The sequence below is a fragment of the Globicephala melas genome, chromosome 6, assembly GCF_963455315.2.
Source record: "Globicephala melas chromosome 6, mGloMel1.2, whole genome shotgun sequence".
Taxonomy (NCBI): Eukaryota; Metazoa; Chordata; class Mammalia; order Artiodactyla; family Delphinidae; genus Globicephala; species Globicephala melas.
In genome coordinates, this window is record NC_083319.1 from 99,462,645 (window position 1) to 99,479,812 (window position 17,168).

At 59.7% G+C, this 17,168-nt stretch overlaps 1 protein-coding gene across 2 annotated transcripts in view; it reads left to right on the forward strand.

Moving 5' to 3' along the window:
* The window catches only part of BMP1 (bone morphogenetic protein 1), a 40,162-nt gene extending 23,746 nt beyond the window's left edge, over positions 1–16,416 (forward strand). Inside the window, exons 10-20 of one of the 2 annotated variants that reach the window (XM_030832591.2) lie at positions 199–315; positions 577–722; positions 824–1,019; positions 2,279–2,404; positions 3,185–3,345; positions 3,747–3,927; positions 7,739–7,864; positions 10,925–11,052; positions 11,438–11,651; positions 13,515–13,765; positions 15,684–16,416. In XM_030832591.2, coding sequence (XP_030688451.1) covers positions 199–315; positions 577–722; positions 824–1,019; positions 2,279–2,404; positions 3,185–3,345; positions 3,747–3,927; positions 7,739–7,864; positions 10,925–11,052; positions 11,438–11,651; positions 13,515–13,765; positions 15,684–15,818 — 1,781 coding nt within the window. In that variant the 3' untranslated portion in view covers positions 15,819–16,416. Of the gene's footprint in view, positions 1–198; positions 316–576; positions 723–823; positions 1,020–2,278; positions 2,405–3,184; positions 3,346–3,746; positions 3,928–7,047; positions 7,267–7,738; positions 7,865–10,924; positions 11,053–11,437; positions 11,652–13,514; positions 13,766–15,683 lie in introns of those variants that run through there. The other variant, XM_030832592.2, reaches the window with a different exon arrangement.
* Positions 16,417–17,168: the final 752 nt, after the last annotated feature.

Below are 17,168 nucleotides of genomic sequence, written 5' to 3' on the forward strand. Positions count from 1 at the left end.
ACTCTGGCCCTTCAAGGCCAAACTGGACCTTGGACCAGATGCAGGCCAACTTGAATGTGTGTTAAGTGCAGACCAGGGCCAGAGCCCCTGAGCCCCTCAGAGAGGTGGGGAGGGCTTCCTGGAGGTGCAGCCCTGGTGCGGGAAGGGAGAGGGCCTTGCTTTGGGCCTCACTGCCCCCTGTCCACGCCGTCTGTCCAGGCCGCTTCTGCGGGGGCAAACTCCCGGAGCCCATTGTCTCCACCGACAGCCGCCTCTGGGTTGAATTCCGCAGCAGCAGCAACTGGGTCGGGAAAGGCTTCTTTGCGGTCTATGAAGGTACCGAGGCAGGGGGACGGGGGAGTCAGAGTGGGGTCCCTGGGCACCCTAGAACCACTCCCTCCTGGCACCCCAGAGGCAAGGCCGAGGGCCCGTGAAGGAGGAAGTAGAGATCCCACTGGGACTGGCCAGGGCTAGGGGCACTGGGAAGCTGGGAATGTGGGTGGGCAGGGCTAGAAGAGGGGGTAGAGGGGCTCTCGAACATTGCAGAGCATTCTGACCGACATCCTCTTTTTCCCAACTCGTCCCCTGTCCCCAAAGCCATCTGTGGGGGAGATGTGAAAAAGGACAACGGCCACATCCAGTCGCCCAATTACCCAGACGACTACCGGCCCAGCAAAGTCTGCATCTGGAGGATCCAGGTGTCCGAGGGCTTCCATGTGGGCCTCACCTTCCAGTCCTTTGAGGTGGGTCAGAGACCCCCAGGACGGCCCACCTCCTGCGGGCTTCCGGGGCTTGGGTCTGGGCCGCCAGGCCTCCTCCTGCTGACGGAGCCCCCGACCCCCAGATTGAGCGCCATGACAGCTGCGCCTATGACTATCTGGAAGTGCGCGACGGACACAGCGAGAGCAGCACGCTCATCGGGCGCTACTGCGGCTATGAGAAGCCGGACGACATCAAGAGCACGTCCAGCCGCCTCTGGCTCAAGTTCGTCTCTGATGGGTCCATTAACAAAGCTGGCTTCGCCGTCAACTTTTTCAAAGGTGCCTCCTTCCCCGCACCCCTACCCCGGCCCACTCCTGTGGCCAACCCACCTCCTTTGTTCCTTCTTTTTATTTTTTAAATTTTATTTGATTGAAGTAAGAACACTTAGCGTGAGGTCTACACTCGGAGCACATCTAAGTGTACAAACCAGTATTGCCGACCAAGGCACAGTGCTGTGCAGATCTCCTTGCTTGACGGAAACTTTATGCCCGCTGATTCATAACTCCCCCCCCCCCCAGCCCTGGGCACCCATCATTCCACTCTTCAGTTTTATGAATTGGGCTATTTTAGATACCTCATGTGAGTGGAATCATGCAGAATTTGACTTTTGGGGACTGGCTTATTTTACTTAAAATAATGTCCTGAAGGTTCATCCGTGTTATCGCATATGGCAGAGTTTCCTTCTTTTTTAGGGCTGAATAGTATTCCACTGTGTGTCTGAACCACATTTCCTTTAGTCTCATCCGTGGATGGACACCTTGGCTATTGTGAATGGTGCTGCCATGGCTTCATTCGTTCCTCATTCACTCACTCAACACACTGTGAGGGATTCGTAGACCCTGGCGCCCTGCCCTTGAATTTATGGCCTAACTGGGCAGAAAAGGTCCCACTGAAAAACTACATACCTCACTGAGTAAATGACAAACGTAGGTAAAAGTAGCTGACACACGGTAGGTGGTCGACAGAGAATCGACATAACAATTCAGGAGTTGCCAAAAGTTTGTACTGAAGGAATGTTGGTGAGATGTGCAGGCAGAAAGTACCGTAGGAGCTCAGGGAGGAGACAAGGCAGCGTGGACGTTTTATCGGCGTGACCCTGGGCATTGAGGGTGTTCTGCCCAAGCCTCATTTCCTCGTCTGTAATCTGGGCACAGTTACAGCCCCTCCATCACAGGCTTCATGTAGGGATTGAAGCAGAGGTGAAAGAATGGTACTCAGCCGGGGATGGCGCATGAGAGGCCCCAGTGAATGGTGGTGGCCACCAGCCCAGCCAGTGTGGTCAGAAGGAAGGCTCCATGGGTCCACCTGTCCCCTCCTTCAGGGAACTGCCTGTCCCTTTGGGGTTGTCACAGACAGGATCCCCTGGGGACCGGGTGGGGTTCTGAGCAGGTCACAGCTGACTTCCTCCCCCTGGAATGGGACTGGGGGTGGTCCTAGCAGCCTGAGGGATCCTGGACTTGACTCCCAAGCAGAGGGCAGGAGGAGGGACCCAGGCCCCGGACTGGGAGTCACTGACACCCTTTCCTTACGACCGCAGAGGTGGACGAGTGCTCTCGGCCCAACCGCGGGGGCTGTGAGCAGCGGTGTCTCAACACCCTGGGCAGTTACAAGTGCAGCTGCGACCCTGGGTATGAGCTGGCCCCTGACAAGCGCCGCTGCGAGGGTAAGTGCCCCCGGGCTGCCCAGGACCCTGTTCCCTCTCCCACCCCAAACCCTCCAGCCCGGGTCTCTTCTGCCCTTGCACAGACCCCTTTCCAGAAAAACGAGGATTCCCTGGCACTTTGGTCACTACTCATGGGTAAGGAATACATTGTCTCTTTCAATCCCCCGGAACACACTGTGACCACGTGTGATGTACTCTGGTTTGGTTTTCATTCTTGTTCTTCTTTTTAAATGCTGATCTTGATTGATTTCATCACCCAGCAGAAGGTCACGATCCACAGTTTGGAAGCCACTGTTCTTAGACAGGCACTGAGTTCCAGCCTCTCATTATAAATGTTCCCAGGAGGTAGTGAAACGCTCTCTGGCTAACTGTCTCCATCTCAGCCTGATCTTGCTGCCGGGCTTCTCTCCACTCACCTCTGAGCAGCTCCCTCTCCCTCCGTGCCTCCCAGTCCCTGCCCCCTGGTCCTCCCTGCCTCCCTCCCAGCACCCCCTGCCCACTGGTACTGCCTTTCTGGAGCCCCTCACCCCACCCCCCACCTCTAAGCAGACGCCTGGCCTGTTCTCTCGCAGAGAAAATTGAAGTGACCACACAACTCCTCCTACTCTGAAGACACCCCCCCTCCCCTGCCTCCTTCCCCATAGAGACCACACACCAGCCCCCCAGGCTGGGGGAACCCACAAACCCACTCCTCCTCCTTCATGCACCCCAGCCTGTGTCCATGCCCTTCTCTAGAGCCGGGACTCCTGGTGGGTGACGCCACCTCCCTTGTCCCCCCAGCTGCCTGTGGTGGATTCCTCACCAAGCTCAATGGCTCCATCACTAGCCCGGGCTGGCCCAAGGAGTACCCCCCTAACAAAAACTGCATCTGGCAGCTGGTGGCGCCCACCCAGTACCGCATCTCCCTGCAGTTTGACTTCTTCGAGACCGAGGGCAATGATGTAAGTGCCCGCCTGGGGCTGAGGAGACGCAGGGAGGTCTGAGGCGTGCGAGCTCAGCCTGGTGCCTGCTTCCTACCCTCCGAAAGAAATACTCCAGGAATGTAGAGGCAGTGTGTGTGGGGGGGGGGGGGTTCAGAGGAAGCAGGGGAGGCTCAGGGAGGAGGGCCTTGAAGGCCAGGGAGCACGTGGCACATGGGAATGAAGGACGTGGAGTCCAGAAGCCTGTGGGGAGAGGCAGGGCTGGGGGCTTGTGTGGGGAGCACAAGAGGAACTGATGGGGTGGGGTGGCAAAGCAGGTAACTAAAGGCGAAAGGACCCACGGAACAGGGAGCCTCCTCAGGCGCAGGTGGTCAGGAGAGGCTTCCTGGAGGAGGTGGGCCTGGAGCTGCGCTGCCCCACAGGTGTGCAAGTACGACTTCGTGGAGGTGCGCAGCGGACTCACGGCCGACTCCAAGCTGCACGGCAAGTTCTGTGGCTCCGAGAAGCCCGAGGTCATCACCTCCCAGTACAACAACATGCGTGTGGAGTTCAAGTCCGACAACACAGTCTCCAAAAAGGGCTTCAAGGCCCACTTCTTCTCAGGTATCCCCGGACTCCCCAGCTCCAAGCCCCGCATCCCTTTCTTCCTGCCGCTGCGCCCCTGTACTCTGCAGCCCCTCTGGTGCCGGGCAGCAGGGTCTGTCCCCTGCTCCCCCCACTGGCCCTCCACCACCAGGACAGCCCTCCCTGCCTGAACCCCGCTATTCCTGAGCCCTCAAGGCTGTATGGGAGCCGACCTGAGGCCGGGCAGGACATAGGCCTGCAGAAAGGAAGGGAGAGGGCGCTCCAGGCCTCAGGGGCTGCAAGCCAAGACCCGAGGGAGGTCAGGCCCTGGGAGCAGGGAGTGCAGTGAGGCCGGAGGCTGCCGCATGCAGAAGAGGAGGGTGTTTGCATTGGACTGTGGGGCAGGTTATCCGGCAGCGGTTGACTCTTTAATCAGAACCAGCACACACCAAATGGGGTCATGCCGGGGCCTTCAGAAGTGATAAGGAGCCTCCCTTCCCTCAACCCCAAAGCCTTCCCACTCCCCCGAGGCCCACGGTGGGGGACTCAGATCCAACCAGCACATGTCTGTTGACAGCTGCCCCATGTAAGGCTAGGGGTCAAGTCCCTTTAAGGGCCCCATCTCCGGGCAGACAGGAGGCCATGGGCTGGCTGGAGCAGACAGTTTGTCGGGGAGCAACCCAGGGGTCCTCATCCCCAGCACGCCTGGTGGACCAGGCATGGGCGGCGGGAAGCCCAGAAACCTCCGAGCGGGTCCACGCTGCCTTCCTTCTCCCCTCCTTTGCCCAGGGTCCTGCATCCTCAAGCCCCCTATGTGGCCGCCCTGCACCCTCACCTGCCCCGCTGGATGCCATGCACTGCCCCTGTGCACTGGTTCCCTGCTTGGTACTGCCAGCCACCCCGCTCTGCTTACAGTGCCTCACAGCCCCTGCCCCACTGCTGGCTGAGACCCTTGCAATGCGACTCCCTCTCTTCCCTGGGCCCACCTGGAACCCGTGTGAGGTGCTCACCAGAGGGCTGAGGGGACGTAACATCCACTCAGGGATGGGCTCGGCCCTGGGGAAACCATTACCTGCTTACTCTTGTCTCTTCCTGCCCTTCTGTTGCTCCAGTCTTGGTAGGGGGGCGGGGCGGAGGGAGACCAGCACCGCATCTGTCAGACCTAGAGCCCAGGGCTCTCCACCCACGGTTACTGCCCTGCCCTGGCCCGACACTGCTACCCTCAGCCCACCCTCAGCTCTGCACAGACGCGCGCGCACACACATGCACACACACACCTGCACACGCACACTTGCACTGCCCCTTCTCACAAGAAACCTGCAGAGGACCCTCACCGCTGGGCATCAAGGTTCAGCCCTCAGGGTCCAGGGCATCTGCCTCTGACCCCCCAGGAGGGGGGCTATTTGGACTTTTGGGACACCCAGCGAGGAGACCATAAGGCAAGAAGAAGAGAGAGCCTGAAGACCTTCAGTGTGACCCCAGCCACCTTCCGGGGCATTGGGCACTGGAGGGTGAGTGCCATCTCCTTGTCCCAGCCCGTGTCCACTCCCTGCTCCTGCCCCTTCTGCAACCTGCATCCCTGGCTCCCAGGAGAGGCTGCCCCCGACCATGGCAGAGCCCCTCCCCGGGCACTAAAGCAGCCCTTTCTCAGGGCTCACAGCGCTCAATACCGCACTCAGCACTCACTCACCCACTCACTCGCTCATTGGGCAAGTATTCCTTTTACCCCTACAGTATGCCAGGCACTGTACTCGGTTTTTGGGGTGCAAATACGAGGAAGGCATGGGGGTCAATTTCAGGACGATCTTTGCTCATTCCGTGAGCTGGAACTCCTGAAGCTCCCAGCATAGTCATCAGTGAGTTACTCGGTGAAACCCCAGGATGGGTTGTAGGGTGCCCATCACCCCACATTCTCACAGGGCTTGTGCAAAGGCAGCTTCCACAGGGCCCTCTGTCAGGGTCCCTCACGATGCTCTAACTGAGGAGACCTGGGGAAGGACTTGGGGACTCCACCTCTTGACCTTGGGTTGTTTGGGTCCCACGGGGTCTGGCTCACGTGAGAGTGAATTGGAGAAGCAGGGCCATCTGGGAGCCAGTGCTCCAGCCCTTGGGCCCCTCTCCCAAGGGAGACCCGGAACAGGGCCGCCGTTGTCACAGACTCCGCGGGGCCATGTGAATGTCAGCAGGCATCTTTCTACCTCGGGGCTCATCTCTGGAACTCTGTGTGTCCACTCCCCTTCCCTGAATGCCTGCCTCCGTTCCAGGCACACAGTACCCAAAATGACCATGGAGAGACTGGAGAATATGTGTGTGTGATGTACCCGTGCCTGTGACCACGTGTCCCTCTGTGTGTCAGTTTCTGTGTTCACGGGAGAGCGCATGTGCAGATCCGCCCGAATGGGAGCAGCTGCGCCTGTGAGCCCTCCTGAGTCCGCAGTGGTCTGTTGATGAGTCCGTGGTCTCTGCATCCACGTGTGTCTCTGTTTGTACCTGTGCTTGTGTGTGCCTGTGCATGCTTCCTCACGCACAGGGAGTGAGCCAGCAGCGTCTATCCCTGGCACGTGTACGCAGGTGGCCGATGGCTGACGTGTGTGAGTGTGGTGTCTGTGTGTGAGGGGCTGACGTGTATCCTGTCCGTGTGTGTGTGTGTGTGTGTGTGTGTGTGTGTGTGTATGTGTCAACCTGTGGGTCAGTGTCTGTGCTGCCGTGTCGGGACGACGGTACAGGGTGAGGGATAATATGTCTGTGGGTGTGTTGGCGTGAGTGTGTGTCTGTGTCTGTAACACACTGTAGTTGCAGCACCAGGAGAGAGCCGAGCTCTGGATGAGGCCCCCTTCCCATGGACTGCTCCCCTCTGCTAGAGACTCTGCGTCTCCTTCCCCAGCGTGCGGGCCTCATTCCCACCCCCAAGGCCTTCTCCCTGCCGCAGGCTTCCTCCCGTCTGTCCCCTGTCGCTGTGCCTCCTCCCACCCGCTGCCCCTCCGTGGCCTGGCTGCTCCGGACATGGCCGTCCTGCATGTGTGTCCCGCTGCCCCCCAACCCCGTGCTGCCCGTGGACCCCCCTCGGAGCCGGGCCTGGTTTTCACTGCTCTCCCTCCCTGGCCCCCGCCCTCCACCCGCACCCCTTGGTCCCTTTTCTCCTTCTCTCTCTCGTTTCAGAAAAGAGGCCAGCTCTGCAGCCCCCCCGGGGACGGCCCCACCAGCTCAAATTCCGAGTGCAGAAAAGAAACCGGACCCCCCAGTGAGGCCCGCCTGGCCTCCCGGACCCTTTGTTACTCAGGAACCTCACCTTGGACGGAATGGGCTGGGGGCTCTGCTGCCGCCCACCCCAACCTCCGCTCTGCCATGCCGGCCCGGCTCCCTCCGGCCGGACAGAACTGGTGCTCTCCTCGCCCCCGCCCCCGCTCACGTGGACAGGGGACTCTCCCTGCCTCCCGCCCCTCCCATTTTGATGGTGTCTGTGACATTTCCTGTTGTGAAGTAAAAGAGGGACCCCTGCGTCCTGCTCCTTTCTCTTGCAGTCTGCTTGTCCGTGTGTCTATTTTTCCACTTGTCCGTCTGTCCAGTAAGCAGGTAATGGTAGAGGGTTCCCATGCTGGTCAGCTCCAGACCCCAGCCTCCCTCCGTCCACTTCTCCTTTCTCTCCGCACAGCTGGGCCCCCCTCAGCCACCTCCGCTTGATGCAGTGCCCTGGACCCCCACCATCGCCTTGACCTCCGCTCCCCACCCTGCCTGTGGGGGGGCGGGGGGAGGGTGAGGTGGACGCCCAGCCGGTCCTCCCACTTCCCCTGGGGTGATGCAGCCCTCATCCCTGCACAGACCGGTCTGCCCTTGCTTGTTCCCCCTGCAGACAAGGACGAGTGCTCCAAGGATAACGGCGGCTGCCAGCAAGACTGCGTCAACACCTTCGGCAGCTACGAGTGTCAGTGTCGCAGCGGCTTTGTCCTCCACGACAACAAGCACGACTGCAAGGAAGGTAAGCGCTACCAGAGCCCCCGGGCACCTTCCCCTGCCCACGGCCGGGCCTGAAGGGCTCAGCGCTGCCATCTCCTCCGGCCTCTCTTTGGACTCAAGAAGCTGAGTGACCTCTGAGGTCACCTCGTTTTGCCTCCCGCCTAGTGCACGGACCCTCCCCGTCCCTCCCGCGCCCCCCCCCAGCAATATCCAAGCCACACACACTTCTGGAGAGGAGGGGCTGCCCCCAGGCCCCATTGTTAGGCTGTTCTGGTAATTAGTGCTCCTTAAAATCCATGTCCAAGTCTTTCTTTGTCCGACCTCCCGCTGTCAGGGACGCAAGCTGGGACAGTGGTGAAGAGCACAGACTCTGGTGCCAGGCTCCCAGCCCTACCACTTAGCCAGCCACGTGCCCTTGGGCAGCTGACTTCCTTTCTCCGCACCCGGGTTTGCTCACGAGTGACTCCTGGATGGTACCAGCACCCTCCTCCTAGGGGCGGGGCGCTGTGATGTGCTCCGAGCAGCGCCTGCCTCATAGCAAGCAGTCACGTATGTCACTGTTATCGGTCACATCTCTGACCCCTGGGGACACCCAGAACAGGGCTGCTGCCTCCCTGACATTGAAGCCCTGCAGATCCTTGGAAACAGCTCTCAGGTCATTGCCCAAATCACGTGATACCTCTCTGGATGCAATACAACCCTGGCCTGCTCCCAGTTGCTGATTCCACTGTGGCCCGTGCCTGCTGGGGATGTACTATCCCAGCAGCACAATGTAGACTCGCCTCTGACACTGAGAGTCTATGTGCCATTGGGTGAGTCATTTCGGCCCTCTGAGCTTCAATTGCCTCACCCATGAGATGGTCCTACGCTTTAGAGCCCTTGCTTTGAGCACTTAGCACAGTGCCCGGCAAATGCCTCTTCTCACCATTACTAGGTGGACAACCAAAGTACCAGCAAATAAACTGCCGACTAGGATAAACAGAGGTGAAGCACCCAACGGACGTCCCAGGGCTTCCATCCCCATCGCTTCAGGCTCTCCAAATATAGAGTACCTGACTCACGGAGCCCCCATATCTTTTAACTAGGGGAGACCTTCTTCTGATGTTGTCTAAACTGTATGCCATCTCTGTACTCTATGAAAAACAGGGTTTTGCTAAAGAACCCTCAGCATTGACATCAACAAGATAGCAGGAGCAGGTGTAAACCTGCTGGGAAGATGACCTGTGTGTAGCTCCGATTCACTTTAGAAGAACTCATCGTTTCTTACTCAAGTGCTAGGCTAGTAACAAATCAGTATTTCCTGACCCTCTGTGGGGGGTGTAGCTCTGTGCAAAGTTCTGTAGGGGGTTCAAGAGGGGATCCCTCTGCTCCCGAGGAGACTGCAGTGTAGCTGGGGAGAGAAGTGGGCATGGAAGGAGAAATCAGGGGGTGGGGACAACTGGTGTAAAAATGGGGTGGGGGGCAGTGAGTGTGGACATGGGAAGCTGAAGATGGGTAATGGAAGCAGCTCATAGCTCAAATGTGGAGGCCAGGAGCTCCACCTGCCTCCACCCGGACCGCTGGTGGCCTGCAAGGGCACTGCCCCTCTGGACCCTGGCGGCTGTGCATTCATCCTGTGAGCCTCTGACTATAGGCACAGCTGTTCAGCCTGCACCCCACCCACCCCTCTCTCCTCCCCAGTCCAGCGGTGCACTGGCTTTTCCTCAGAGGGACCTGTCAGATTGGATGATAACGCTTAAGGAGCATCAGCCTTGGAGTTTGTGAGGCCATGCTGTTCCGAGGCAGAAGGCAGATTGCAGTGGATCAAGGAGCCATGAGTAGTGAGAACATGGTGTAGCAAGTTTTCTTGAAGACAAGGAGACAGGATGGGTGGTAGCAGGAGGAGAGCGTTGTTTCAGGATGGGCAAAGCGTAGGAAGGGTCCGTGGCCTGGCCGAGCTGGCAGAGGGAGTGAGCGCGGGTAACGTGTGACATGAGGGTCCCCAGATGGTGGGCAGCAATGAGCCCCAGCTCAAGGAAGGAAAATCCATTCCTGCCCGGGAGGAGTGGCACCTCCTCTAAGACAAGGCAGGAGGGAAGGTGAGCGGGAAAGGTGAGTTTGCCGGTAGGGGTTGGGAAATTGAAGTTGTTCGTATCTGAGGGCCCTGCTTTTCTCCAGGAGGCAGGAGGTGAGGTGGTCTGCTGGGAGCGGGGCTGGGAGTTGAGGAGAGGGCCGAAGGTTCGGAGCCGTAGCTGAGGAGGTGAGAGATGGAGCTGGTGAAGGACGAATCCAAAGAATATCAAGGGGTGGGGGCCCAGCCACGCTTGGAGACCACGAATGGGGTTTTCCAGGATGGTGCCGCTCAAGCACAGCCCTTGATGAGCAGTTGGGGTGATGGCCCACATGGTGCAGCTGATAGAGAAGCAAGTCAACCCAGGAGGAAGTGTTGGGAGGAAGTGGAAGGGTCAAGGCCATGGAGGCCTCTCTAAAGCTGGAGAGCTGTTAGGGAAAGGGAGGGCCTGAGCGCCCTGGAAGAACAGGAGGTGGCCACTGCGAGGGTGATGTGTTTGTAGCATCGAGAATTGGAGGGTGATGGCGAAGCCTTGGTGGTGAGAGGTGAGAACCCATAGAGCTGAGAAGGTCAGGGGCGCGAGGCATGTGGGTGGACCATCCACGTGTGTGTTGACATCACCTAGGATGGTGGCAGGAGTGGGGTGGAGAGAACTGAGTCAGATGCCAAAGTCTTCTGTGGATATGGAAGTGTGGCAGGAGGTCAGAGGATGCCGGCTTCGTGGAGAGCAGAGGTGGTATGGCCAAATGGCCTCAAAGGTCCAGGAGTGTACACAGGGTGCCTGGGAGGGCTGCTTCCATGGCTGGTGCCAGGTGAGGTCCAGCTTGGAACCGAGCAGCTAGATTTCCCCGGGCTGGGTGACTGAATGGAAAAGAAGTGACGTGAGCTTTCATTCCATTTCTAAGTGGGGGACAAGAGAAGCAAGAAAGGGGGAGGAGGGGAGGGAGGGGCTTCTTCCTTCCTTTCTTCATAGGGGCCATTGGAGCACTGGGGTCCCTGCTGATCCCCTTCCCCTCACTCACCTCTCCACAGCCGGCTGTGACCACAAGGTGACATCCACCAGCGGCACCATCACCAGCCCCAACTGGCCTGACAAATACCCCAGCAAGAAGGAGTGTACCTGGGCCATCTCTAGCACCCCCGGGCACCGGGTCAAGCTGGTAAGGTGCCCGCTCCCCACCCCGCTCCTCCGTGCCATCTGCGCATCACCTATTTCCTGTCAGCTCCAAAGCCCCTTGTCACTCAGAGCACTGCTCAGGGCCATGCAGGCTGCAGGCTGGTGGCCTGGCTGAGCCCACAGGGCTGCCATCCCTGTGAGAAGCCCAAGTCTGGTGTGGACAGAGGCCCTTTCCCAGCATACAGTGGGTTTGTACCTGCCATCGCCTCATCCCTAGGTCCTCCCCGTCTCCCATCCACCAGCAGTGGCCACTGCCCCGGTGTCCCTGAACTGGGGTCCGGGGGCCTTGGTTTGGTGCCACCTGCTGCCCGCGCCTCCTGCCCCGGCCACAGAATTCCTAATTCGCTGTCCTCCCTCATGCCCTCCAGACCTTCATGGAGATGGACATCGAGTCCCAGCCTGAGTGTGCCTACGACCACCTGGAGGTGTACGACGGGCGTGACGCCAAGGCCCCCGTCCTGGGCCGCTTCTGCGGGAGCAAGAAGCCTGAGCCCGTCCTGGCCACGGGCAGCCGCATGTTCCTGCGCTTCTACTCTGACAACTCCGTGCAGAGGAAGGGCTTCCAGGCGTCCCACTCCACAGGTGAGCCCACCGCAGGCCAGGGTGGGGGCAGCCGGTGCCCTGTGTGGTCATTTGTCCTGGAGGCATCTGCTGATCCTGGTCTCAAAGGCAGGCCCTGGGCTCCAGTCGGAGGTTTACAAAGAGCTCCTGAAGACACAGACAGGCCCAGCCCCTGGCCGGGTGGACAGACAGCATGTCCTGAAGGCCAGACCAGAGGGGCAGAGAGTCAGCCTCCTGGGCCAGGGAGAGGAGGTCCTGATTAGGGGTGCGAAGGTCAGAAAGAAAACAGGGCAGTGACAACAGTGGGTAGAGAACCAGAGATGGGGAGGGAAACCCCTGGAGTCCCCAGAGGTAGGACACTTGTCTGTGTGGTAGGCCACCCACATTCCACCCCCCCAGATTCACGCGTTCATTCATTCCGCAGACATTTGTTAACACGTGGCAGGTACGCGGCAGCAACCTAAGTGCGGGTCACAAAATGAATGAAGCAGGGCTTCCCTGGTGGCGCAGTGGTTGGGAGTCCGCCTGCCGATGCAGGGGACGCGGGTTCGTGCCCCGGTCCGGGAGGATCCCACATGCCGCAGAGCGGCTGGGCCCGTGAGCCATGGCCGCCGAGCCTGCGTGTCCGGAGCCTGTGCTGCGCAACGGGAGAGGCCACAACAGTGAGAGGCCCGCGTACAGCAAAAAAAAAAAAAAAAAAAAAAAATGAACGAAGCAGACAAACCTCTCAGTCCTTGAGGGGTTTACTCTGCATTTACTTGTTCGTTTATTCAACAACCTTCTACTGAGCCCTGGACCCTGCAGGAGACTCAGAGGGGCACGGAGAGGTGAATCAGGCATAAGCCCTTCACCCTGCCCACACGGGAACCCACAGCCTAGGGGAGAGACAGGACACGGACAGATAATTACAGCAGGAGACAAAACACGCTAAGGGCCTCGCTCTGGGTGTGAGGTGATGGGTCGTTGCAGGCAGGGGAGGAGCCCAAGCACAGCCACAACCCCAGACAGCTCTGGGTGTACACAGGTGACTGCAGGTCATTTAGTTTGGCTGGAGCAATGGGCGTGTGAGGACAGCAGTGAACTGGGAATGGTGTGGCTACAGAGAAAGGCTGGAGCCCAGTCCTGTGAGGCCTGGGACATCAGGCCAACGGTGACCGCTGGGGGCTTGGCAGGCTTCTTGTGGGTCTTAAGCTACCTGTTGGGGAGGCCCCAGAGCTGATGGGTCCACAGTCCCGCTCCTCCCTTTTAACTCAGCCCCTGACCCAGGCCTCGCCCATCCACGCCCCACCCGTGAGCCCAGGTGTCCTGAAGGCCAGAGGGCGTAGGAAGGGGTGGACGGGATGACCCTGCCCTGCCTGCTCTCGTTTGCCCTTCCCAGCACAGGGTCACACACTGGAGGCCCGGAACTCCATCTGGCCCTCAGACCTGCTCTGTTTGGCCCACACTGTGTTTTTTAAAAACATAAGCCAACGTTTAAAAATTAGGAGTTTTCGCATAAAATCCACGAGTACGTCTTCTCGCTTAAGAAAGGGAGCTCAGGCGACACAGGGCCCACATTCTTCCGTGATAGCCATCAGCTGGAGCAAATTAGCAGCAACCTCTTTCAACAAGCGTGCTCTCCCTGGGGCCTCTGCTCAGAGCGGCCTTCCACCCACCACGTCCCCGGGCCTCCGCGGGCATCTCTCCAGAGGGAAAGCCGCAGAGCACTTGTTCCAGGCCAAGGCCTGGGCCGGGTCCAAACCCACCTATCACTAGCCATGTGGCCTCGTCCCAGGGCCTCCATCCGGCCAGGAGGCCTGAATATGGGGAGGGACAGTGCCTGGGCCACAGCCGTGCTCGGGGTGGGGGGGGTGTGGCTGATCTTGTGTCCCCCTCCCCCCTCAGAGTGTGGAGGCCAGGTGCAGGCAGAGGTGAAGACCAAGGACCTTTACTCCCACGCCCAGTTTGGCGATAACAACTACCCCGGGGGCGTGGACTGCGAGTGGGTCATCGTGGCCGAGGAAGGCTATGGCGTGGAGCTGGTGTTCCAGACCTTTGAGGTGGAGGAGGAGGCCGACTGCGGCTACGATTACATGGAGCTCTTCGACGGCTACGACAGCACGGCCCCCAGACTGGGGCGCTACTGCGGCTCCGGGGTGAGACCCGCCACCCCTCACCCCAGCGCAGGGACCCAGCACCTCTGCAGGCCTGGGGTCCCGGCGCAGGGGACAGCCCCTGCCTGGCACGTTGTAGGAGCCAGAGACCTACAAAGTGGGTGGTCGCTCACAGAGGCCCGCCCCGCCCTGGGCCATCCCCACCCAGGAAACCAGGTCCTTTCTGGTCAACACAGAGGTTCCTGCAGCCTCTGGGATAGGCCCTGCCCTGACCCAAGCCTGCTCAGCACGTTTGGTTGGGTCTCCAAGGTAGTTTGCATCTGGAGAGGAGGATGGAGTTCCCTCTGCCCTCTGATTCCCTCGTCCCAGTCCAAAGGCAGCTGACCAGGGCCCGGAATGAGGGCAGAGGTTGGGGCAGGAGCCAGAGACCAGGACTGAGCTGAGTCGTGCTAGGCAGTCGTTCTGGCGGAGCCATGACAATACCCTCATCTCTTCCACTGCCTGTTTCTCTTCTTGGTGAAAGGCCAGCTGGCCCCAAAGCAGATACTGATGCCGCTGTCCAAGCAGATACTGAATATTACCTCTTGGTCCATAAAATGGCACTTTCAGAGGCAGTGGGCAAAAGTTTGCTCGATGCGGTTTTAACTAAGGCCACAGGAAAACCACAGAGGTGGGTTTATTTTCCTCCAGGCAGGGCTTGTGAGTTCTTCTGTTTTTTTCTTTTTCTTTTCTTTTTAATCCTCTCCTCCTTCAGTGAATGTCATCTTCCCCTTGCCATTCCACACACATACACACACACACACACACACTTTTGCACATGTACTCACACTCATATGCACACTCAGACACGCCCTCCTTCCCATCACTTCCCTAGTCCCCTGCCTCTCACGGCCGTGCTCCAGGGCTGCCTGGGTGCCCCAGGAAGGGTTAAACTTCCCAGGAGCAGCAGTAGCTGCTGAACCCAGCATTGGCTGGTGGAATATCCCCTTAGGAGCAGAGCTTCAGCCTTTGTCAACTGGCAAGGGCCGGGCAGGGCTGGGACAGGGTGGAGAGCTGGGGAAGCGGAGCACACAGCCCCCCTGCCTGCCTGGCTCAGCCGCTCCAGGATCCCCAGGCAACCAAGCTAGTGCCCCCTCCCCACTTGACTCTTTGTGACTCCCTTGATCTGACACCTTTGGGTGAGTCACACACCAAATTGGGTGTCCCCGGGTGGCGTCTTCCAAAGACTTCCATCAGGCTGGAGCAAACGGGAGGGGACCTGGGGAAGGAACCCAGTTCCGTCAGGGCTTCCTGGCATGGTTGCTGGAAATGTCCCCAAGGTTTTCGGAGGGCTTTGAGGGCCAGGGCCTCTTCGTGCTTATGCTCTGTAGGCGGCTGTCATGCTGAGGGCCTGCACACAGAGGTGAGGAGGGGCTTGCAGGCGCCTAGGAAGGGGCATCACCCGGAGCTGACCATGGCCAGCATCGGGGGAGGGCAGGAGCGTGGTGGCCGAGTCCGGGTCTGGGGGACCCAGCTGTCCTGTCTTCTCCAAGAGACAGCCGGGACAGCAACAAGGCGGCCACTCAGACAAGCTTCTCCCTTTCCCAGCTATCCTCTTTCTGTTCCTGCCACCAGCCCTTCTAGGCTTGGAGAGCAGACAGCTTCTGAGGGAAGCCAGGCCCAGCGGGGGGCAGTGCCTTGCCTAAGACTTCACAGCTAACTAGTTAGTAGCAGCGCTGGGTGTGGAATGAAAGTGTAACTCTGCACTTAAGACAAGCTCCTCTACCCCCTGCTACCTCCCCTCCTCCAGGCACCCCATTAAACCCCTGCTCCCAAGAACCCTCCTCCTGCTTCCAGGCGCTGGGGGAATCTGGCGGAAGTCGGGAGCTGCCCGCCTTCCTCATAGCTGGGGAACTCGGGGAGGGAAACAGCAGCCCTGCCCCTGGTCCTCAGTCTCATGCCCACCCCTTTCCTCTGTCAGCCTCCCGAGGAGGTGTACTCGGCGGGAGATTCTGTCCTGGTGAAATTCCACTCGGATGACACCATTACCAAAAAAGGCTTCCACCTGCGATACACCAGCACGAAGTTCCAGGACACGCTGCACAGCAGGAAGTGACCACTGCCCTCACACGGCGGGGACGGGAGGCCCGCTGCCCTCCGTCAACTGAGCCGGACAGCGGGGGCTGGGCAGAAGGCGGGACCCCGTCCCCGTCCCCCAGGTGCCAGGACCTGCGGGCCAATGGTCCAGGTGAGGCAGGGCGCTGGACTCCTACATGAGCCACTGCCCCACGATCCCTTCCTCCCTTGCCCCCGCCAGGAGTGAAGGGCCAGGGCCAGGGAGCCAGAGCTTTCCCTGAGACACTTGAAGTGGCCATTCCTCTCTGGGGGCCCAGCCCGGTGGGAGAGGGTCTGTCACCGGGACCCGCCCACCTTCCCTGCCCGTCTCTACACGCTGTATTGTGTATGGCCGGTGGCATATCTTCATTGTAATGTACATTTCCCACCCCTTCTCCAACCCCGATTTGGTTTTATTTTAAGCCTCCACTTCCCCCTGTTTCCTGGGGCGTGAGTTTCCGTACATGTCCCACAGGAGCCAGGGTGGGAGGATGAAGGGGAGGGAGTGGGGCAGCAAGACAGGGCTTCTCTCAGGCCCAGTGGCTAGTCGGCCACACCAGGGCACCCCAGCCAATAAACCGAAAGTGTTACAGCCAGTATCCTGTGCCAGGTGCTGTCTGGGGTATGGGGCCGGCGGGCGTGGGGTGGCTCGTCTCGCTCCAGATGCGCAGGCTTGCTGTGTCTGGGGCCGGCCCCCAGCCAGGACACCTGGCCTCACTGGCTGCCCTTCCTTCCGTCAATTCCAGGGCCCCAGAGGGTGGGATTTCACGGCCAGGCACACACAGATACGCCTCGCACACGTCAGCCTGCAGGCGCCCCATGTACACACACTGCTCGAAGCTCTCCCACACAGCTGAAGGGGAGAGACATTCTGCAAACAGGCTGTTCGGTGAGGAGGGAGGAGATATGTAAAAGGGGATGGCGTGTGTCTGTCCATCCAGTGTCCAGCCGGGTCTTCTGTCTCTGGGTCTGGGTGTCGGGCTAGGGGAGCCCACCAGGACCCAGAACACCAGCACCAGCCAGAACAGATCCACCAGCTGGCCCCCAGCGCCTGCCCTCCTGAAGGTCAGACCCCACGTGCTGGCCCCTCGGATCCTTCTCTCCTCAGTGAGACAAGAGCCAGATGCTCGGCAGCCCCTGAGCAAACGCTGCAGCTCTGGCCTCCTCTCCCAAGGGGACCCATGGCTGTGTCTTGTCCGGCTTCGTCCTTCCTGCCATTGCCTTCTCCCTGTCCAGGCAATAGTGAGGCACAGACCTGTCTCCCCCAGGCCAGGTGGAGAGAAACTACATCCCCACTCCTTCCCTTCAAAGGAGCCTCTCTCTACCCTTTCTCTCCGTGGATCTCACAGGG